Below are 23,598 nucleotides of genomic sequence, written 5' to 3'. Positions count from 1 at the left end.
AGAACTCCTAGACGGACTTAAAGAACAAAACGTAACAAATGTGTACAGGATCAAAATAAGGCGCGACAACACGGAAACACCAACGAAGCACATTGTTCTCACATTTGCCTCTAGTATATGTACTACCCGATTCTGTGGAGGCAGGCTACACAAAGCTCAAACTAAGACCATATATACCCAATCCACATCAATGCTACTAATGCCAGAGGTATGGCCACGGTTCGCAGAACTGCCGGAGCCAACAGACCTGCGCCAAATGTGCTTCACATGACCATCCCGCTGAAAACTGTGATGTTGAACACCGCCTTTCCGTAAACTGTGAGGGCAGCCGTCCAACTTACTCACGGTCATGTCCAGCCTGGAAAAAGGAAAAAGACTTAATAACATTAAAAGTCAGAGAGAACAGATCTTTCAGGGAAGCATGGAAACGACTTTCATTGCAAACTCCAAGCTACTCCGCCGAGGTGCAGCAGGGCGCAGCATCACTGCGGTTTTCGGCACCTGCACTGGTCACACACAATGAGCCTGGAGCAGCGCCACCCATGCCCCTGGTGGCAGCAGCTTGTGCTGAGGCACCACCCAAAAAACAGGCCGTACGAACTTCCAGGTTAGCGGGCCACAAGGCCGCTCCCCACGCGGAGGGGCCCAACATGAAAACAACTGTGCGTACTGCACAGATGTCCAGTGTGTTTTAGGATGCGATGGACGCAACCCAAGGCAGTCCTGTTCCGTAAACGTCGGGTGGACAGCGGGGCTCCTTGGATCGACAAAAAAAAAAGATAAGCACCGAATCAGGGCACCTGAAAACACTTAGTTTTTCTTCCACATATATATATTACAATATGGCTTTTATACATTGGAACTGCAGAGGACTTTTACATAACATAAGTGATGTAAAAGACATTCTATGCACTCACTCACCTGTGGCCTTGTGTTTACAGGAGACAAACTTAGGGTCAAAACACAAAGACATTCTCAAAAACTATGAAGTCTTCCACCACGACAGAGAGCTAGCAAACAGGCTCTCGGGTGGCGTTGCAATCGTAGTTAAAAGTGGAGCCCCAGCTCGAGAACATAAACTCAAAACCAGATTAGAAACTGTGGTGGCCATCCTACACACATTTAAAACAATTACAGTGTGCAGTGTATACCTGGGACTACATCTTAATGTAAGCATTCATCAATTAGAAGATCTTTTAGAGCAGCTACTAGAGCCATATTTAATATTAGGAGGTTTTAATGCACACTTGGGTTTTTCGGGTAGTGACAAAACTGACACTAGAGGTCAAGTTATTGATGATTTTATACTGTGTAGTAACCTTTGTCTCTTAAACACTGGCAAGCTAAAATATTATTCTCTAGCTGAGGAAAAATGAGCTGTATAGATGTATCTTTTAGTTCACCCTCTATTTTTACAGATATTAAATGGGATGTCCTAGACAATCCATATGGAAGTGATCATCTACCAGTAGTACTCAGCTTATCATCACCAGAAGTCATGCCAGCTAAACCACAACGTTGGAAGCTGCATCTAGCCAACTGGGCACTGTTCCAAGAAAAGGCCAGCCTAGAAAAAATTGTTGCCAACAAACACAGTGTAGACGAACTAAATGAACATTTCAAAAACTGTATTATTAGTGCTGCGCGCATAGCCATCCATCAGTCCTCTGGAGTTGTAAGGCAAAAACACAAAATATGGTATACACAAGAATGCAGAGAAGCAAAGAAGAAACAAAACAAAGCTTGGTGAATTTTCTGCCGGTATCCAATGCAGAAAAATTTAATAAACTTTAAAAAAGGCCAGAGTGAAAGCCTGATTTATCCACCGTAGTGCCGAAAAAACTTCTTGGCAAAGCTACGTGTCATCAATAAACAGCTCATCCACTTCAAAACAAATGTTGGCAAAAGTTCGAAAGCAGCTACTCTCCATTCACAGTTCCGCTTCTGACTGCTCCCGGTATACAGACAAGTCTAGAAGAACAGGCAGATATTTTAAGTGAATTATTTTTCTACAGTTTCCACTTCATCCCACTACACAGATTCATTTCTAAGATACAAAAAAAAACACAGCAGAGAAGCAAAGACTGCTTGCTGACAGGTTGTTGTACAAATGAACCCTAAAATACTTTAATCACAGTTCAGGATATCCACACAGTACTTTCCACCAGTAAGCAGACTGCACCCGGCCCAGACCAAATACATTACCAAATGCTGGCCCATCTCTCTCAACCTGCCGTAGAGGCACTTTTAAGATGCCCGCCGCGGTGGCTCAGTGGTTATGGCGCTCGGCTGCTGACCCAAAAGACGCGGGTTAGATCCCAGCCGCAGCGACCGAATTTCGATGAATGCGAAATTCTAGAGGCCCGTGTACTGTGCGATGTCAGTGCATGTTAAAGAACCCCAGGTGGTCGAAATTTCCGGAGCCCATCACTATGGCATCCCTCATAGCCTGAGTTGCTTTGGGACATTAAGCCCCAATAAACCAACCAACCTTTAACAAATTTTGAATATTGGGGAAAATACCCGAAGTTTAGAAAAAAGCTATTATTGTACCTTTTCTTAAACCCGAGAAACCACCAACCTCTCCTAGCAGTTATAGATCCATAGCCCTTACCAGTTGTCATGCCAAGTCCTTTGAAAGTGTCCTAAATATAAGATTAATTTTTGTCCTTCAATCGTCTGAACTTGACAGCCATCAGTGTGGTTTTAAAAAGGAATGCTCCACTACAGGTCGCCTGGTTCGCCTCGAAAACGCTGTCCGAGAAGCTTTTGTTCACAAGCAGCACTATCTTGCTGTCTTTTTTGATTTGGAGAGGGCACATGACATGGCTTGGAGGTTCGGGATTCTTCAGGACTTAGCTGAGCTTGGCATCTGCGGCAGGATATTAAACTGTCTAAAAGACTTCTTGCCCAACCACTCATTCCATACACGCCTAGGTTCAACCATTTCGAAGAACTTCATCCAAGAGAATGGGGTGCCTCAGGGGTGTATTTTAAGCACAACACTCTTGTTGTAAAAATGAACTATTTCAGTAAAATAATCCCAAGGTCTGTTATGTATTCAGTGTATGTAGACAATCTCGAAATAGCTTCCACATCCTCCAACATATCAACATGTGAAAGACAAATACAATTAACAATAGATAAATTGGCAGAAATGGTTTCCAGTTTTCTCCACTGAAAACAGTAGCCATTCTTTTCTCACAAAAGCAAGGTTTACAGGCAGATCCCACCCTACACCTGAACGAAACAGGACTACCACTAAAAAATGAGAATAAATTTCTAGGCATAACATTTGACAGAAAACTCCCTTTCTTGCCTCACATAAACGCTTTGAAAAAGGAAGCCTCTCAATCCCTGAACATACTCAAAGTGCTGTCGCGAAAACATTGGGGGTCTGATAGGACATGTCTCTTACAAATTTACCGCTCTGTAGTACACTCTACCTTGGATTATGGATGTATAACGTGTGGGTCAGCGAGACCATCGTACCTTAAATGACTGTACCCAGTACATAATTTAGGTTTGCGTCTTTCCACTGGTGCATACAGGACGTCGCCCATAAATAGTCTTTATGTAGAAACTAACGAACCGTCACTTACAGATAGAAGATCGATGCTCACATGTTCATACATTCTAAAAATCTGTTCACTACCTGAACACATCTGCCGCCAAATAGTCACAAAGTGCCAATCTAGAACAGTCTCTAAAAACAAACCACAAACAATGAGACCACTGCTCTTTCGTTTTGAAGAGATGTGCCAAAACCTCGCCGTACTAGACACATTATCTAGAATTGCTCAAAGACAAGATCCACTGCCTCCATGGTACAATATTCCTGCAATCTGTGATTTCACTCTTACACAGTTCTGTAAAAAACAAATGCCACAACATCATATAATACAAGAATTTCTTCCACTCGAGGAAAAATATGGAAATTGCTCAGCAGATGGTTCAGAAACAGATGTTAATGTTGGAAGTGCAGTGGTGCACGGGAATTGGAGTGAAATAGTAAGGCTCCCACAATGTGCATCCATCTTCACTGCCGAATGTTACGCCGTCTGTGTAGTCATTAAAAATATAGTAAACGAAAACCTCACAAACAGTATTATTTTCACAGACTCCCTAAGTTTACTTACAGCTCTCCACTCTAGAAATGCAATCACTCCTATACTTGGCGACATCATACATAACATTATAACAGCCACAACTCAAGGAGAAAACATAAAACTCTGCAGGGTGCCGAGTTATATCGGAATTAACGGCAACAAGAGAGCAGACTGCTGCGCAGCTCAAGCTCGCGGCAAGCAAATTAAAAAAGTAACTGTTCCCTTTAAAGATTCCATGAACTTAGTACATCATAAAGTAAGAAACGCCAGTCCGCTTGGAACACTGGAGCTAATAACAAACTACACTTTGTAAAACCAGTTTTAAGTGAATGGGAGTCCTGCATCCACCAGGAACATTACAAAGAAGTGATTATCTGCCTTCTTCGTATAGGACACACTCACAACTCACACATAATTTCCTACTGACACAACAAGATAGCCCAAATGTGAATTATGCGAAGAAAAGCTAACAGTAAACCATGTTTTATTTTTATGGAAAAAACTGGAAACACTGAGGAAAAGGCATTTTGCAGTTTTTTTACAGCGAACGCATACCATTTCATCCAGCTTTGCTCCTAGGTGAAGATGCACTTGTTGACATTTCGCAGGTTTTTTAAGTTTTTAAAGAGAACATGTATTTTAAATAGATAGTAGATTTAATAAAATATATTCAATATTATTTATTACAACAAGCAGACTGTTTTACCCATGCCTCAGCCTCTCTCTCATTCCTGAGAAGGCTGTTTTTTTGTTTTTTTTTTTCGATTGGTTGGGAGCCTCGACATCCCTGCCGAGCCAAGGATGGTTGCAGAGGTTTCCCACCTTTTTTAAAGCTTTTGCTACTGGCCATTTTTAAAATCTCTTTTCTTTGACATCACTAGGTAGTATAGCTAATGTTTTAGGCACTCTACACCACTGACCACGTTTTACTTTTTTTTATAAAAATCTAGAAAACTTTTCTGCACCTTGTGTTTGGCGCACGCTGGCCTCAGCTGCCTATGTGCCATTAAACCCAACCCAACACAACACTCGCAAGATGTATACTGAACTGTGATGTCATAGCCACTATTTGTTGAAAGTGAAACTGAAATGGCATTAAAGAAAATCAATTATCATCGATTGTTGAAGAATACCTTACGGTGATACATGTTTACTAATGTGTTATGCATCATTATGAAGAAGAAAACATGCAGCCAAAAATTTGTTTTAGGCACTCTACACCACTGACCACGTTTTACTTTTTTTAAAAAAATCTCTAGAAAACTTTTCTGCACCTTGTGTTTGGCGCACGTTGGCCTTAGCTGCCTATGTGCCATTAAACCCAACCCAACACAACACTCGCAAGATGTATACTGAACTGTGATGTCATAGCCACTATTTGTCTTTTGAAACTGAAACTGAAATGGCATTAAAGAAAATCAATTATCAATTATTTATCGATTGTTGAAGAATACCTTACGGTGATACATGTTTACTAATGTGTTATGCATCATTATGAAGAAGAAAACATGCAGCCAAAAATTTGTTTTAGGCACTCTACACCACTGACCACGTTTTACTTTTTTTATAAAAATCTCTAGAAAACTTTTCTGCACCTTGTGTTTGGCGCACGTTGGCCTTAGCTGCCTATGTGCCATTAAACCCAACACAACACTCGCAAGATGTATACTGAACTGTGATGTTATCAATTATTTATTGATTGATTAAATTATCAATTATTTATCGATTGTTGAAGAATACCTTACGGTGATACATGTTTACTAATGTGTTATGCATCATTATGAAGAAGAAAACATGCAGCCAAAAATTTGTAGTCTATACTCCTTTGGTGCCTTTTTTTCCACAAATAGCACTCATGTCGCAGTGCATCTTGGATGCGCACCACAGATGCAGGCAAAAGTTAGCAGCAAGGCAGCAGGTAGGTGGGCGCACTAGTTTGCCAGTTCCATGCCAGCTGGTCCTCTCCTGCTGCTCTAAGCAGGACCGTAGTTTACAGTCCTGATGCCTGATCTCGAAGTGCACCTTCTCAAGGGGAAGGCAGTCAGTCCTCTTGAACTTGGCCTACTGCCGGAGGAGCTCCTTGCACCAGTGCCTAATCTCCACGCAAATCATTATTTCCATGGCCTGGCCCAAAAGCAAGACTGTGGAGTTATTGGTTTTGAAAGGTCACTTGATTGGAAATTCGCCCATAGTAGAGGCCATTGCTGGCCATTGCAATGGGCCGTCCTACTGCAGTGATATGCCATTCTGCTAAAGCTCACTATCCTGAAAAACGGTGGTCGGTTCAGATGTGTAGCTACGCAGAATGATACAGGGTGAGTCCTTCTAGTGGTCGAAGTCATTATTGTCCTGCTGCCACACTCCAGCCATCACTAAGTTGCTGCAGATGAAAAACCTGTATACATAGTCAGTGTCACTTTTGTACTGTTACAGAAACTGCTGCTGCAGCCAGTGCATCTTGGATGATATACAGCTGCTTGTTGCAGAGCACTGTTAGTCTTTGGCAGTTATCTCTGTATATAAACTGGTCCTGTACAGCAGGCTATCTCACCTTCAGCACTGCTAGAGGATGATCTTGAAAGGTGCTGAAGGTTCTTGAAGGGGGGCGCCCGCGAAGGAGTGGAAGGGACTTTTTCAAACAGTTTTGAGGTGCTCAGTCTCTCCACCTCTTGCAGCACTGGGGGGCTACGATTTCCTGTAAGGCTCTCTGGACCTTCCATTCCATTCATTCTTTTCAACCTTGACACTGCTGCATCAACCATTAGATATGCTATCTGCAGGGGCTGCTGCCTCTGCAGAATATGATTGAAAGCTGAAAACAAGATGGTCACAGACACACTGTGAAACAAATTCACCTTGTCGTCATCTGGGATTGAGATGGCATCTTAACCTCAGATGACAACATCCCATCCCCACGCTGCTAGCTGGCTGGCATCCCGTGGTTTTATCTTTGGTGTAGTGGACCTGTGATTATCTGGTGCCCTCCAATGGAGTGCTGAGTCACAAGAGCTGATTGCATTGTTTATGGAGTCCGTTACTTGTGGAGCCATGTGAAGAAGTTTACCTTGCACAGCATATCATCTGCGTTGCGTTGTTTATTCTTGCATCACCAACAATATGTTTGATGCTGCAGTTGAGCCTGCTCATGCAGGTTTGTTTTCTCAAGGCAGATGCAAGCATCCTAGTAAAGCGTTCTTGAGAATGCTTTACTAGGGGTGCGTGAGTAGTACTTTTTAGTGTGAAGGCACTTCTTCATTAGCAAAGCTTGAAAAACCCGAGGTATGTGTGAAGCCTCAACTCTTGACCTTTGCCGGAGCACCAGTGATGGAGGCCTTGTGCAGCTGCTCAGTCAACATGCGGAACCGGCACCCCTCTCACTGCGCGTGGCTGCTGATAGCTGCTGACGATAAGATCTTGTATGCGGTTACCTTTGAGGCAGTGTTGCCTCAAGTGCTTTCGCATATCCTACTCGGTTTAAAACCCTACCATTTTTTTTTACCGAATAGTGTTGTTAAAAACAGAATAGGATAAGAATTGATTAGTGAAAGGGCTGAATTCGAATATGAAGCGAACATGTGTGTGGTTATTTGTTACTTGTGCGAATATTTGTACAAAACGAATATTCATGAAAAACAGTTAAGCAGTAGAGGTGGCACTATAAGTAAAGGGATTAAAGCTGAAGCTGTCGAAAGGTGCAAAACTGATCTACACTAGTGGACACAAAACATGAAATCAGAATATTAACTATATCACTGTCGTGTCAAATGCATAGGAAAATTACCTTTTGCTACTGATGACAGCGAACAAAATAGTGCCAAATTTCTGTTGATAAGAAGGATGAGAGTTATAGCCATGACTTGCGATATCAGACATGAGGGCGGGGTTTTAGATCTGGCTGAACCCTGTCGCGTAACTCAATCTTAAAGGCAGTACCTGTGAGCATCACAAATGCTGCCACACAAATGGACCCTGTCGTAGTGCTGAACCCTGCATCCTGCACAGACCGATAATGACAGCATGCTGCACAGTGTCGGAGTAGGCTCTGTTTTTGAAACATTCGTTGAAAAAAAAACACTGCATGCCTTTTTTTAACTTTGTGCCAGTTATTTGAAAACTATTTTAAAACTTCCGACCGGATTTGATTCATTTCAAAGGATTGTGAATATGGACTATTTGATTCGTTCAGCAAATCGAATGGGAGGATATTTGATTTGCTACTTGAATATTTCTAATATTTGCACATCTTTCAGCTTATTTCAGAGCAAGCCTATCTTAATGTCAGGTAGGAAGTGTGGGCTGTGTGTCCCTGTTGTGAATTAAGAGCAGTTGTTGAGTCAAGGCTATGCAACAGAGCAGCCTGAAATTTGTGGTTGGTCACAGGTGTGTGTGTATATTTGCATCTTCCGAACTCTCTCTCCTCCATCCAAGCTCTCTCTTTCCATTTTCTGAGTTCGGCATCCAAAGGTTTTATCTTCCCTGCTCTCTTTCTACCCTTTATTTCATTAGAGGTGGTGGTTCGCTGGCTTTGGTGTTCAGCTGCTAATCCCAAGGTTGCATGTTCGATCCTGGCAGAGGCGACCATATTTCGATGGAGGCAGAATGCAAAACCAGCTGTGTGCTGTGTGATGTCAGCACGTGTTGAAGAACCTCAGGTGGTATAAATTACTCCAGAGCCCTCTACTGCAGCTTCCCTCATAACCCATCTGTCGCTTTGGGACATTATACCCCTCAATTTACGCACTGAGAGGCACCCACCTCACATACCGCATTGCCTCTAATGTCATCAGTAGCTCTACTGCTCTAGTACTAGTGGATGATAATGAGCTGATAAGCATATGCGGTCATTCTTCAATGCGTACAGCAAAATGCAGGGCCTGATTCATATACAGTCAGGCCTCGATATCACGAACACAGATATTACAAATTATTGGCTGTGTCAAACTCATCCTGATTTTTAACAAGCACACGCAATTTTCATGTTAGATATCGAACGTGGTTGGCCATAAAACGGATATATTGAACTGGCCTTCCCCAAGCGGTGCTCATTGGGATGGCAGATAGCAGGCTTCGCCGCACTACACGAGCGACTGGTGTTGGTGCGGCAAGCATTCGCGCCGAGGTTCGCCTTTTTATATCTCACTAGTGTTCTTATCTCACACTCACCAACAGCGCCACGGAAGATACAGCAATGTGGAAGGTTAGTTGCTAGGCAGTCGGCACGCATTCATGCCTCACGCAGCCATCGACAGCGCCCCCCCGAAAGCAGCAGCGTGGACAGTTGTTGCAAACTTGCAGTAACCATCCTCCGCTTTTATCGGCTGTCAAGGAGGTGGTGAAAGCGGCGATAGCTTTCGCACTGACATAGCATTTTCCATACGACCTGGCTGTAAAGCAAGGGAGTAACCTTAGCTGGCGCTCGACCTGCAGCCATTGTGTGCTGGCGGTGCTGTGCGGGGATGCCGTTCAAACTGGCTCTCAGTTGGAATCAGTGCGAGCGCCTTCGAAACTGCACTAAAACTTCAGACGATGCATCTCCATTTCTCTAGTAAGGGTTGCTTGAGTTGCTATCTTTTCACTCACTAAATTGGGCTGCTCTAGCATGCGTGTTTGACGAAATTTTATATTGCGAATTTTGGCTATATTTAAATATTTGACGATTTTTTACCTGTTTTCTATAATGAGGTCTGACTGTATTTTAGTCAGTCTGTCATGCATTGCACACTTTTTTTTTTGCACTGGTTTATATTCTATCTTATTTTGGCACCTCTCATAGGGACTTTAGTGGTACATTCGACTCCTGATACTTGTAACCTAAAGGGAACTGAAAATTTGTTTCCATTATGTGGCATTTGAATTAAGTTGGTGTTGGCAGGACCAAAGGGTCAGTTCAAATGAAAAGAGAGTTTGAGTTAGCGTGTACTATTTAGAGTCCACTACCTTCTTCGCTGTTACGAGATAGGAGCCATCGTACTTGACTGCTGCTGCGTACCATGGTGTTTTGGCATGTTTCAACAGGTGGTCCAATTTGCCCTTTGTCTCTGAACATCACTGGTAAACATTAGTGAGGAAGCTGTTGCTATGATGAAGCAGTTACCTTGTCACAGTACTTAATCTGGTTTTTGGTGAACGCTTTCTCTGGTTGGTTTCAATAGTTTGATTGCAAAGCCCTCCGTTACTTTTTTTTCTGTAATTGTACCCTGGCTTTACCAATGCCTTGCATTTCTTGCTGCATATTATCATTCTTTACCATGGGCCAGATGTGAAAATCAGTGTTCTCAAATACCAGTTCACAGCAGTTATGGAGCAGATGACCGTATAACTAAGCACATAAACACTCACCAAAAAGTTGTCTATGTATGTTGTGTTAAGCCTCAAGAACTGGGACAAAACTAACCATTTATAACCTTTGTGTTGAGTACCACAAAACATGAGACTGCTGGCTGTAGTCCTGTCTGCTTTCTGCTTGCATTGCACTAGGCATTACATAGCTGTTCATTTTAGCTGCGATTGGCATGTCTGTACCCGAAACTGCAAAAGAAACATGCATACATGTGCACACATGCACATGGATAGAACACTACCTGTCCTGTCCCATTTTTTTCTCAATGTGCGTGTATATGTAAAAAACAAACTGCTGTTATGTTTATTAAGGCAGAGACCAGTTTGCCTGGCAAGCAGGCCTATTAAGGCGAACCCTTTGCATTGCCAAAGAAGCTTGCTGGATTACCCACCGACATATTTTTCCTTTGCAAGGAATCTCAAAAGTGCATCACAGCAGCCAGCACTGCATTTCTATCTGTGTCCCTTGTGACGTCCTGTGGTTGTGGAGCTCTGATGCAGGCATGATTTATGCCGGAAACTGCTGGCACGCCTCATTGGCTAATTTATTCATTTATTGTTTTTGACCGGCTGAAGTCAGTCAGGTATAGGACAGCATGCTTCATTGCGAATTCAGGTGCTGTACCAAGTGCTGAGTTAATAATTTTGCCTGCATTGAAGGGTTCACTCAAACACGGACTGCTCCACTCTAAGAGCTTTGCACTTAAAGGAGAAGTATCACAGCACTTCTCTGCCAAAGAAAAGAAGGCGGGAATGGTGAAGGGTGGATGGAAAAGATGACCATCAATTTGCTAGCTCGTCCGTGCTTCTCGCGTAGCTGTTTTCTGCCATCTCCTGATTGAATGTTCTCCATTGTACTCCCATGAACTAACACCACTTGCAAACTTTGTGATGTGATGGTGCTTACGTCTGGTTTGAAGAGCTTAAGACTTGTAGCTGTGTTTGACATAGCACAGAACCTATGCACTGGTGTTGTTGAATAGCAACTAAGTGTATTTGTAATTTTTCTTTTTCAGGTCCCAAGTTTGGTTGCTACTACAGGTATTCAGCCAACACTTCAGTAGCACAGTCTCTAATAGACTGCAGAAATCTTGATGCTAGCATTGCTGCACAGAGGTAAGTCTTTGTAGTTATTTGAAACAAGCCGCTGCGGTGGCTCAGTGGTTATGGTGCTCGGCTGCTGACCCAAAAGACGCGGGTTCGATCCCGGCTGCGGCGGTTGAATTTCTTTGGAGGAGAAATTCTAGAGGCCCGTGTACTGTGCGATGTCAGTGCACGTTAAAGAACCCCAGGTGGTCGAAATTTCCGGAGCCCTCCACTACGGCGTCTCTCATAGCCTTAGTCGCTTTGGGACGTTAAACCCCATAAACCAAACCAAACCTATTTGAAACAAAACTGATATTGTACTGATTGAACTGGATGTATCAAATGATTGCTTGCACTGAGCATCAAAATGTTATCCCCATTTTCAAAGCATAATATCATTCTGAACCTATTTCGTTTGTTGTACAAAGTAAATGTTAGGAGAAGGTAAGTGACGCCAACCAAGTAAAATACAGAAAAAACCAGACAGACTTCTGTCGAATGTTTTCTTTTAAAGTAAATGTTGCCTCATTTTATGAAGTGGATATGTATAAATAGGTTTGGTTTATGGGGGTTTAACATCCCAGAGCAACTCAGGCTATGAGGTACGCCGTAGTGGAGGACTCCGTAAATTTTGATCGCCTGTGGTTCTTTAACGTGCATTGACATCGCACAGTACACGGGCCTCTAGAATATGTATAAATAGATATTGCTTTATTCAGATGAGGTTTTGGATCAGAAGGAAAAAGGCAGATATACTTTGCCTGATGGAGCCCACCCAGTACCCTGCTCAGAGGTGTAAAGCATGGCAAATTAAATCAAGAACATTCTGTAGTCATTTAAACAGCCTCCTACACAAAGGGATGGAACAGATTATTTTTTGCAGAAAGAGGAAGCTAGAGCAATACTTGAACATTTCAAATTTTATGGGCTTAGAAAGTGAGCATGGCACCTACAGCTTCTGTTTATTGCTCTTTCAGACCTTTTGACAGAAATAACTCTGCTTTCCAATCTGCATTGAATCATAATGGATCCAAAAGTAGTTTGGTTTGGTTTGGTTTGGGTTATGGGGTTTAGCATCCCAAAGCGACTCGAGCTATCAGAGACGCTGCAGTGAATGGCTCCGGTAATTTCGACCGCCTAGGGTTCTTTAACATGCACTGACATCGCACAGAACACAGTCCTTTAGAATTCCGCTTCCATCGAAATTAGACTGCCGCAGCCAGGATCGAACCCGCGTCTGAATTATTGCACTATGTTTGTAAATGTTTATAATGTGCTGCTTTGTTAAATGGTGATGATAGTGAATGTGTTAAGATGCTGGTTGAATTAACCATACATTCATTGCATCATTAATTACTCAGCCTGTGTCTCATAATAAAAACAACATATATCTTCTCTCGCGGTGCCAGAAAGCCAGTGTCGTCTAAGAACCTGTAGAGTAGCTTTGATACCGCACCCCCCTCAGTATGTGAAACCTCACAAACTGAGGCATGAAGCGTTGTTTACTTTTTATGTCAGAAGTGTAATTCAGAAAGCTTGCTTAGCTTCAAGCTTTGCTAATCGTTGCCTTGTCAGGAAAGTGCTCGCAGGTAAGTTATAAAATCCCTTGAGGACAGGCCCTGGCTCTCACACTGAATGACTTTCTTTAGACCATTGTGATGTCAGTAAAATGATCCCAGGCAGGACAAAGTTTTGGTAGAAACCCAGATCTTCGGTGACCAGTTGGTGATAGCTTCCAAAGCTGCCATCCCTTACAAACATGTTCAAAGATACGAAATGCTAATATGATATTAGATGGTCAACAGGCATACTAGTCTATTGATGTATTGGTCTAGGTGTGAATTGACAAGTGCATCAAGTTTAGCTATTTAGGTGGCACTAAAACATTTTTCTTTTCCTTGCTTGACTTAAGGGGGGACACTGGTCTTGAAAAAAAAATTTTTATTAATGAAGTCACAGTTACGAAATCTTCAGGGCATGTGTATTTTTGTGTGCTGATTCTAAATATGTCATTTAATTTCATGTAAAACAATTCCTTGAGCACTTATGCAATTTTTATGCTAGTAATTTGCGGAGAGTTTTGAAGAAAATTTGCTGCGGGAAACTCGATGAAATGTATGCCATTGGGTTCTCTTGACACCAAGGAATACAATAAGGGTTAAATTGTCTTCCTGCCTATCATAGAACTGAAGTTATAGAGTTTTGAAGGTGTCGCTTCAGAAATGAGAAGGAAAATGTGTATTTCTGTGTGTGAAGTGGCAGCTTCAGTACCCTATTACTCAAGTTCTATGAGAGCCAGGATGATAATTTTACCCTTATTGTATTCCTTGGTGTCAAGAGAACCCAATGGTATACATTTCAGTGAGTTTCCTGCAGCAAATTTTCTTCAAAACTCTCCGCAAAATACTTGCATAAAAAGTGCACAAGTGCTCAAGGAATTGTTCTACATGAAATTAAATGACATATCTAGAATCAGCGCACAAAAATACATGTGCTCTGAAAATTTCATAACTATGACTAAATTAATAAAATTTTCTTTTAAAGACCAGTGTCCCCCTTTAAGCATTGAAAATAAGGATTACCGTTATGTATTTCAATGTGTTTTTGGGACACAGAGAGCACTTCTCATAAGATAAGCTGCATTTATGGTACTTTTTACGAGGTAACATTAGAGAGTTTTAACAGAGTGGGATCCACTTCTGGAGTCTGCTTTCTGCAAGGTACCACCTGTGCATAAGTAGATGACCCTGAGAAGTCTGGTGCAGGCACACCTGCCATCACACTGGCACAGTTGAGCCCCCACATTAGTGGATTATTGTGGTGGATGCTAGAACTTTCTCTCGCAGAAAGTAGTGCGAAGTTCTCTTATTTGTGAGTTAAGACACTACTGCATAATTAATATCTTTCACAAGTGCACAAAGTCTGTGTATTTCTGCCTTGAGCTATGGGAAAACTGGCTTGCTCTGTTTTTGCACAGAGAGCCTTGTCTGGTACACGAGAAGCCAGTGGTTGCCAATGCATTTTGTGTCACAAATTTGAGTAACAATCCATGAGAGGATTGGAACAGAGTTTCTCTTGTTCGTATTTCAGTGTGTGCCAATAGCATAATTATAGTATTTCTTCATAGTATTTGGCATATTGTATCTGGTGCTACTAATCTTTTTTATCGCTTGTTTCCTGTAGGTGGCACAAATTCAGAGCAAGCTGATACATGCCCATTCATTGGAGTACAGTGGAGCAATGCTAGTTTGCTGCTATTCAAATGACCAGATCATTCGACCCATCAAAAGAACTTGGCATAGGAAGATTTCTTGACACCATGAAGTAAAAGATGGATGAAATAGAATCTGAGCAATACCGGTGAGTTTAGCTCTGTGTCCATGAAAAGTGTCCTGAGTTATATGCATGCAAATATTTAATGGTGTGGTTTAAAAATATATGTAAATGTCAAGCCAGAAAAAAGAATTGTCGTAAGCCAGGTGTCTCTAAAGAGAGCAAGACTCCTGTAAAATGGAGTCATGAACAAGGCCCTCATGAACGTTACTGTTCATGACTGTCATGAACTGTAAAGGCCAGGAACTGAACAAAACATCTCACAACGTTGTGGTGGAAATGAAAAGATCTTGTCTGATATCGTAAGCGTTGAGCGCTGCGGTATCGATGGACCAACTCCTTACCAGCCCCTTGAGAAATATGGGCTGCTCTTTTACCAGGCATGGTAGTACCGTATTTACTCGCATAATGATCGCACCCCCGAATTTTGTTGTCAAAATTCATTTTTTTTATTCCCTGCGTAATGATCGCACCCCGAACTTGCTGCTGAAATTTGTCGACGATGTCGAGTCTAGCCGACGATGATCGTACTTGCCATCTGTCTGACAGATGGCACATGCAGATGGCACATGCAGATGGCACATGCAGATGACATGCAGATGACATGCAGATAATAAGCCCTGGGATGCGGGAATGTAAAAAATGAATCCTCCTTGAGGATCGCTGTCCTGTGCCAAGTTGCTGGTAGTAGTAATAACTGCGGTACAAGCTAGTTTTACGTTTGCAGCCGTGTAGCAGCTGCCGCCGTTGCAGCGCGACTGACCCAATCTGCTTGCACGCCAGCTCTGCTGCTAAGGCGTCGCTGAAATCGATCATATATATTTCTTTTAATAAGAAAAAAGATGAAACAATTAGGTTGTCAGTAAGGCAGCGCCATAAGTAGACTATACATTATAGCGTTGGTCAGTTCAGAAGCTCCGTCCACTGTGGCTTCGATATGAAACAAGTTAGGCCTAGCGACGACTAGGGAGTACAAAGCGCCGTCGTCCACCGCGCTCGGGGGCAGCACCATTCCTGTAAGCGCGCGGAATCCGGTGCTCCGAGCGTTGTGAACGTGTCACCTAAGTAAATCAACGGTGTGGCAGGGACCGGACATTTTTCGGCGTAACGGCGGTAAAATGCGTAGGTTGAGTGCCGCGGGACGTTGCTCTTGTACGCTGTTTCTGCACCTTCGGACGTGATCGAAGGCTACATAAAAGCGCCGTCGCACAGCACTATACGCACTGCCTATTTTGATGCGTTGCTCTTGGAACGTGATTTAGTGCGAAGAAAGTACGTTCTTGAAGCGGGCCAGGTCGTGCGCTTTTCGCACTCTACCTTCTCTGCTAATGACGTAAGCCGAGGTCACCGAGCTCGGTTCGCGATAACCACGTTTAGTGGCGTAACCGCGGGTAGCACGCCTGTGTAAGGGTACTCTGGCCTGCAACTTGTTTGCGTTTTCGGGGCTCAAAAAGTTTTTGTAAAAAATTTACCTCGGGTAATGATCGCACCCTTAAATGTGCGTCATTTTTTTAGAAAAAAAATAGCAATCATTATACGAGTAAATACGGTATTTGCAGTATGCCAACATTAAAGGTACCTGTCCATGGACACAACACAATGAGTGCAACAGTCCTCATAATTACAATGCTAATTAACAAATGAAAGTGGGCACAATAAAAAAATGAGCTCTTGCCCACATACATTTTTTGCATCTCCTTCCATTTCCATGAGAGTCTTTTCCAGCTCTCATTGAATTGAAGTGGTTTTGCAGAGTAATCAATCTTAGAAAAGGGTGCGCATTCACGAACTCCAACACATTTGCTTCTACATGCACACCCATTGCCACAGCAAACTCCTGGTGGATCTAAAAATAGGCAACATTTTTTCATTAGGCTTAAAGTGCAAGTGCACTCGACTCTTGCTGTTCGAAAACCAAGGTAACATTGCTGTTTATGAATTAGTGTAAACCGTGCATTCAAACATCCTTGTTGTTCACAGGTAACAAACCATGCTGCATTTCATACTATAGTTCAGTGTCGGTGGTGGGTACTTTTCAGGAGCCTCTGCTGCAGAGAGATTAATACTGTTGATCCACATTCTTTGGAAAAAGCAAGTTTTAATTGAGTTGCTAAGCTTTTGCAAGTCGGGAAAATTACTTTTGAGTTTCCTTTTCATGAAATCGAGGCGAGCGGTGATGACAGATTCATCTTCAATGTTGCACTGTTGAGCGAGACACTCGCAGTGTAATAAGAACAAAAGAGAAACACTTTCATGGCTTCGTAACGACCGTTAATTAATGGAGGGTCAAGTTTCATATGACATGCAGTTCTTCTCAGTGGCACAATGTATTGCTAAACAATTTCTGCAAACTCAAACGACAGCTGGTACGGAGGCACTGCGTTGCCTAGTCAAAGGAGCTTAAAGCGTTTATTTCTTTGCAATATGCCAGCTCGATTGTCATTTTGAACACTAAACATGTCATTACTTTCAGTAGTATAGCTCTGCTGCATGTTTAATCAACTAGGGCCTGCCACAGTGGCTGAGTGGTTATGGCGCTCGGCTGCTGACCTGAAAAACGCGGGCTTGATCCTGGCCACGACGGTCGAATTTTGATGGAGGCAAATTTCTTACGGCCTGTGTACAGTGCAATGTCAATGCACGTTAAATAACCCCAGGTGGTCGAAATTTCAGGTGCCTTCCACTATGGCGTCCCTTATAGCCTGAGTCACTTTGGGACATTAAACCCATAAACCAAACCAAACCACTTTTGGATCCATTATGATTCAACACAGATAGGAAAGCAGAGTGATTTCTGTCAAAAGGTGTCAAAGAGCAATAAACAGAAGCTGTGGGTGCTATGCTCACTTTCTAAACACATAAAATTTGAAATGTTCAAGTATTGCTCTACCTCCCTCTTTCTGGAAAAAATAATCTGTTCCATCTCTTTGTGTAGGAGGCTGTTCAAATGACTACACAGTGTTCTTAACTCAATTTGTCATGCTTTGCACCTCTGAGCAGGGTACTGGGTGGGCTCCATCAGGCACAGTATATCTGCCTTTTTCCTTCAGATTTAAAACCTCACCTGAATGAAGCAATATAAAGCAATATCTGTTTGTATATATTCTAGAGGCCCGTGTACTGTGCAGTTTCAGTGCACGTTAAAGAACCCAGTTGGTCGAAATTTCCGCAGCCGTTCACTACAACATCCCTCATAGCCTGAGTCACTTTGGGACGTTATATCCCCATAAACCAAACCAAAGCTCTTTCGGTGAAAAAGCCATGGTTTGTTTGTCAATGTGAAGCCTCCACCCTAGCGCCCTAGTGGAACAAACCCTGCTGCAGGCAAGCAGTGGGCAAGAAACCAAATGCGGAGTGAATGCCCACATTGGAAAGCTTGTTTTTCTGGCCTTGTAGTCATGGAAGACCTTCTATCAAGAGTACACCAGACACTAACAAAAAGCTAAACAAAAAAAGGCATATTTTTAGCCGGGGCAACTGCGGACTGGCTGGCAAACCAAAACAGAAGCTTGGATTGGTGGAAACACAGCATATTACCTTTCAATTATGTTTTTGCGCCACGCAGAGTCTCGATAAGCCAGTCCTCGTTTTGGCTATGTTTGATGCTGGTTATTTGTTTATCTTTCCAACCAACCAAGCAACCACGGAAACCACTTCACGAGCGCAGACAAGGGTGCTGGAGAGCTCTAAAGCTGATAAAAAAAGAAAACTTAAAGCAGTTGGCACACAGCATTGTTGTGTTGAAAGAAGAGGGCCCAAACTATGAAGCAAGGAACTTTCATTAATTACTTTTGGCCATAAAATTGAATAGCACCTACTGAAATCTTTGAACCTATTTTTCTCAGTTTACACTTTTTGGGAAAACAAAACCGTTAGGGAAACTATCATTTTCAAACTGCTTGGTGTGAAGCTGCTTTCAGTGCGGCTTCAAGCTGCTTTTAAGATGAGGTACTTTTTAGATTCCTAAATGTTTTCTGACACACAAAAACAATTATCTGATGTGTGACATATAACAACATAAAAAATGGACTTCGTTTTTAAAGTGAGATTTTTGTTGAAATGAAATGGAAAAACACATGACTGGCCTTATCCTGCTTTATAAACTACCGTATTTTCCGGTGTATAAGACGCACCCCTGTATAAGACGCACACGCCATATATGCAGGCTGTCACTGAAAAAGTTGGTATATAAGACGCACCCGTGTGTAAGACGCACCCCAATTTACCCAGTTAGGCTTGTGAGGCTTAATTAAACACGCTTGCGCGACCATCGCGAAATTCACCATACCTGTGAGAAATTCTTAAGCAACGCTAAGTGATCGAAAAAGGCAACACTGACGCCATACCCGCCCGCATTTTAGAAAAAAGGAAGAAAAAACGAAAGAGCTCTCCCATATGTCCATGACAACATTTTATTTCTACTTAAAACCTTCCAAGTCTTCTCTTCGAATGCGCTATCAAAAAGTTCGCCCATTTCTGGAGGCAACGCAGCTGACACATTCTCTTCGCACTACGTACACGGAGCAAAGAAAGTTGCAAGGGGTGGCTAAAAAAGAACGCCGGCTTGTCTTGGCTTGTCCTGACAATGGCGTGAAGCGCGATTGTCGCCATCTTTTTGTCATTTCACATTTCTTTTGCTTGGGCCCTCCGAAACGGTCGCGTGTTTGTGATCCCGGAAGTCGTCATCCCCGCCGTTTTATGATAAAGTTACTTAAAAAAAGTGGCGCATGGCGGTCCCCGTATTGAAGCATTAACCGTGTTACAACCGCGTCATTAGTAGTGATACTTTTTAGGTGAATAAAACTTGAACATGAACCTGAGTAATTTCTGAACTCACAAAAAAAAGCCGAAAAATTAGCGTATAAGACGCACCCTTGTATAGGACGCATCAGCAAGATTTTTGAAAAAAAAGCCACGCCTTATACACCGGAAAATACGGTACTTAGAAGGTATCTGATCACAAATATTTAGTATATCTTCGTTAATTTTGAAATTAAAGTTTTCATGAGATGATGCATCTAATTGCTCTATATGAGAGCTACGAGTTTTTTTCTGTCTTAGCTTTGGTAATGAAATTTATTCAGAATATAGTCTAATTACAACAAGCTAAACGATCCCTTAAGTTTTTATCATAATTGGTGCAGAAGTTCAAAAGTTGACTCTTCAGCGTAGCATACCCCTTGGACCCTTTCAGATGATTTGTACAAACTTAAGTGCACACCGAACTCGCAACTTTTTCTTAGTGTGTGCTGCACCCATGAGAGATTTTACTGTTTTAGTCGAATTTAGATTCCTTCTTGTCTCTAAATAATTTTTTTTGTGCTATGCTGCATATGCAGTAGATAATATTTCACTAAACAATGAGCTGAGTAGCACGTCATCCGCTATGTTTATAAACAGATTTTGCCGCCAGTGATAATATCAGTTGTTCTTGCTCAGTGTCGAGCGTAATAAACACCTTCTAAGCATAGGGATTCCGCAATCCCTCGGGAACTTACTTAGCAATCTATGCATTTTTGTGTTTTTATTTCTAAGCAATCTGACACTTTGTACGGAATTTTGCACATCCTTGTAAAAACTTTACTGGGCTTTCATGTTAGAAAACTAACAAGTTGCTTTTCTTGAGGCCTGAATATACTGTTTAAGTGAAAAAGTAATTGTATTTGAAAAAACAAAAATCGTGTCTCAAAGGGTTGAATATTTTCAGCTTTTACTCGCCATCTTGAAACTTGGGAAAAAACACACCTGGGCGCAAATAATTTCACAAGGACACCAAAAGAGACGAGGAGACAACGGACAGGCGCCACTTCCAACTGTTTATTGCTCGAAAAAAACACATACATTTATAGTCTCGGGCAACGCCCACATTTACACACCACGTGCCTTATCGCAGCCGTGCATTATCGCCTAGCACGAACATTATTGCTCAGAAAATCGTACTCCGCCGCATACAACTTAACTGAAGTGTCACTCACGCACAAGGCTGCCTTTTTCTTTATGTGAAAGGCTTCCAATAAGACAACGCCTGTCCGTTGTCTCCTCGTCTCTTTTTGTGTCCTTGTGAAATTATTTGCGCCTAGGTGGGTTTTTTCTCAAGTTTCAAGATGCAAAACCAACTAGCCCGTCAGCATGCCTTACTGAGTTTTACTCGCCAGTCTCATTCTCTTTTTTGCTGGCAGATTATCCTGAATATTCTCTTCTCTGCAGAACTTCTTCCTTGCTTCCTCTACAGCAGGAATCTTGGCAGGCGTCTTCCTTGTGTTTCCCATCTTATAATAGAAGCAGACCTTCCAGGAATCCTGAGAAAAATGGGCTCCGCCAAGTGTAAAGCTTTGAAGAATCTACAGCGCAGATCGTTTTCAGCTTTCACTGCACTACAAGTACTTTCGGGCTCAAGTGCTCTGTTCACACTCAAGAGGATCAAACAGAAGTAAACATTGAACACTGAAAGACATATATTGATGCTGTCTTGCTTACCTTGCCCATTGGAAAGCAGAAATTATGACTGTACTCATGTAGCTCGTACCAGTGGTGTATGAGAACCAAATACTCTAGAAACAGTGCTTTTACTGCTGACTCAGTTTTTCCAGATACCTATGGGCAGAGTAAATAAACACTTCTTAGGTGAGGCATATCATCGTCAGACCCAAGCAAAAGTTTGACCTATAAACGTTAATCTAAATACATATCTTATACCTTGGTGGTCCCATGAATGTACATACAAATCTGGCAGCCGTAGGTCCAACAGTTCTTTCCTTATGAGTTTTCTCCATGCCAATTGTACAAACTTCAACCATCTCCTCAGTGGTATGAATGTTGGTGCTGCACGATAATAAAATAATAAATTTAAATCACTAATGGTACATATATAACATTAGAATGGGTTCCTGAAGCATGTGCTTTCAACTTACGGCATACAAGCAGCCGTGTGCTCCAGAGAAAAGCATGCAGCACTTCTGGCAATGAACAGTGTACAGTGATCTCTGCCTAACAAAGCTCCCACCCTCTCAGGTGGGGCATCCTCGTAACAGGTTAACAGAATTTTCTTCTTGGCTTCCAGCCATAGATCATAAAAGCTGCAAAGGTACACTCTTAAAAAACAGCTAATGAAAAGATGGTAATCACAGCAGTGGCTACCTACCTCTCTTTGACTGTCACCAGAGTCCTGCTGTCACTAACTTGCTGCTAACTGTTTACAACATCATTGGTAGAATTACTAGGCAATATGATCACATTAGTAACCGCTATGAATTGATAGCTAATTTATCTGGTCAGTTAACCCTTTTTACACAGCAAACCCTAGCATTTTTCTCAGAGTGGGCTGCACCTAGCAGTGATTTCTGTTTCAGATGAATTTAGCATCATACATGTCTCAAACAGGTTGGATTTTTATGCCACATAGCGAACAAAACAAAAAAAAAATTGGAGGACGCTTAAGCTTCGCCTTTAAGACTGGAACGCGACAGCGTCTTGCAGCGCTGCCAGGGAGACTGCGGAACGGCATAGTTCGTTCGGCGCGACGCCTTGCCTGTTGGACAAATCGACGTTTTTTTTTTTTTTAGCAAAGGAAATGACGCAGTAACAGTCTCGCTTGTCTTGGTGGACACTTGTCTTCGTGGACACCCGAACCGCGCATGATACGCAGTCCCCAATTGTAGGTCGCCGGTTCGAATCCCTGCCACGAGCTAGGCTTTAACTTCGGACGCGCGCGCGGTGCCGGCGGCTTTTCGACCGAACTCGCTGTCGCTTAAAAAGTGTAGATACTAAAGGCACACTTAATTTGAAAGTACCGCTGCTACGATCATATGCTGTGCAGTGTGCATTGCTTCTCGTTAAAAGGTGTACCCTATCTCTTCCGCCCTCTTTTGCGGAACGGCTAAGTATTTCATGTGCACAATTAGGCACACGCCGTATGCGCACCCAAGAGCAAACGCCACTGCGCACGCCGGCACAGTTTCACTGTTTGTGTCCAGCTGACGTACAGAGATTTCCATTTCCCCATAGCCGACTACTTCCTTAGTACTATGGTACTAGCGTGTACTGTCGGGCTGTGCCCGTTCGTCTCTGCTAATCTTTGTGGATGTTTTGTGATCGGTGTTGAACATTTGTGTTCAAATAACCTGCACTGCAACATCATGGTATGATTCCGGCGGTGGGTGCGGCTCCGCCGGTGCCGCACCCGGTCTCAACGCCTGAATGTTCTCCTGGCATTCCGTCAGGCCCAGCTCAGCTGGTCATACCTGCTGTGCAAGCCCTACCTGCTACCTCACACCTGGTGCCCTGCAGCTACCCTTCTGCTCCAGCTGCATCAGGACCAGCATATCCAGACCCCCATGGACATCGCACCCCTGAAGCTTCCAACTTAAGCCGTGATCTGCCGCTACCTTCAGGTCAGGATGATTTTTCTGGTTCGTCAGATTCGTCTACCATCATCTACATGGACACCACTGCGAAGTCCGGAGAAGGGTCTGAGAAATTTTTTCATGTGCCTTCAAAGCGTCGTCGCAGCTCAAAGCAGTCACTTTTAAGTGTAGACACTCCCAATGTAACTCAAACGTCTAGGCACAACCTTACAGTTGTCATCAAGCCAGTGGATTCTGGACACCGCATTACGCGCTTTAATCCACTGACATTGAGACAAGGATTTGAATCTGTGGCTCCAGACGGTGTTCTTCAAGTTCGTCCCAACGAGTGTCTAAACCTTCTGGCAGTTGACACCCATACAGCGCAC

At 42.8% G+C, this 23,598-nt stretch overlaps 1 protein-coding gene across 4 annotated transcripts in view; it reads left to right on the top strand.

The window, feature by feature from the left end:
* The window catches only part of LOC149350015 (uncharacterized), a 63,580-nt gene that overhangs the window by 18,734 nt on the left and 21,248 nt on the right, over positions 1–23,598 (top strand). The window contains exons 5-7 of one of the 4 annotated variants that reach the window (XR_016290201.1): positions 11,465–11,564; positions 14,718–14,894; positions 21,100–21,321. Coding sequence is in view for 1 of the 4 variants with exons in the window: in XM_089579026.1 (XP_089435152.1) it covers positions 14,866–14,894 (29 nt within the window). In the remaining 3 variants the exon portion in view is untranslated. Of the gene's footprint in view, positions 1–11,464; positions 11,565–14,717; positions 14,895–21,046; positions 21,322–23,598 lie in introns of those variants that run through there. The other 3 variants (XR_016290200.1, XR_016290199.1, XM_089579026.1) reach the window with 3 other exon arrangements.

Source organism: Amblyomma mixtum, chromosome 3 (genome assembly GCF_055824585.1).
Source record: "Amblyomma mixtum isolate Tamu chromosome 3, ASM5582458v1, whole genome shotgun sequence".
Taxonomy (NCBI): domain Eukaryota; kingdom Metazoa; phylum Arthropoda; class Arachnida; order Ixodida; family Ixodidae; genus Amblyomma; species Amblyomma mixtum.
Note: the sequence above shows the minus strand (reverse complement) of the source record. Positions and strands in the feature narration are given on the sequence as shown.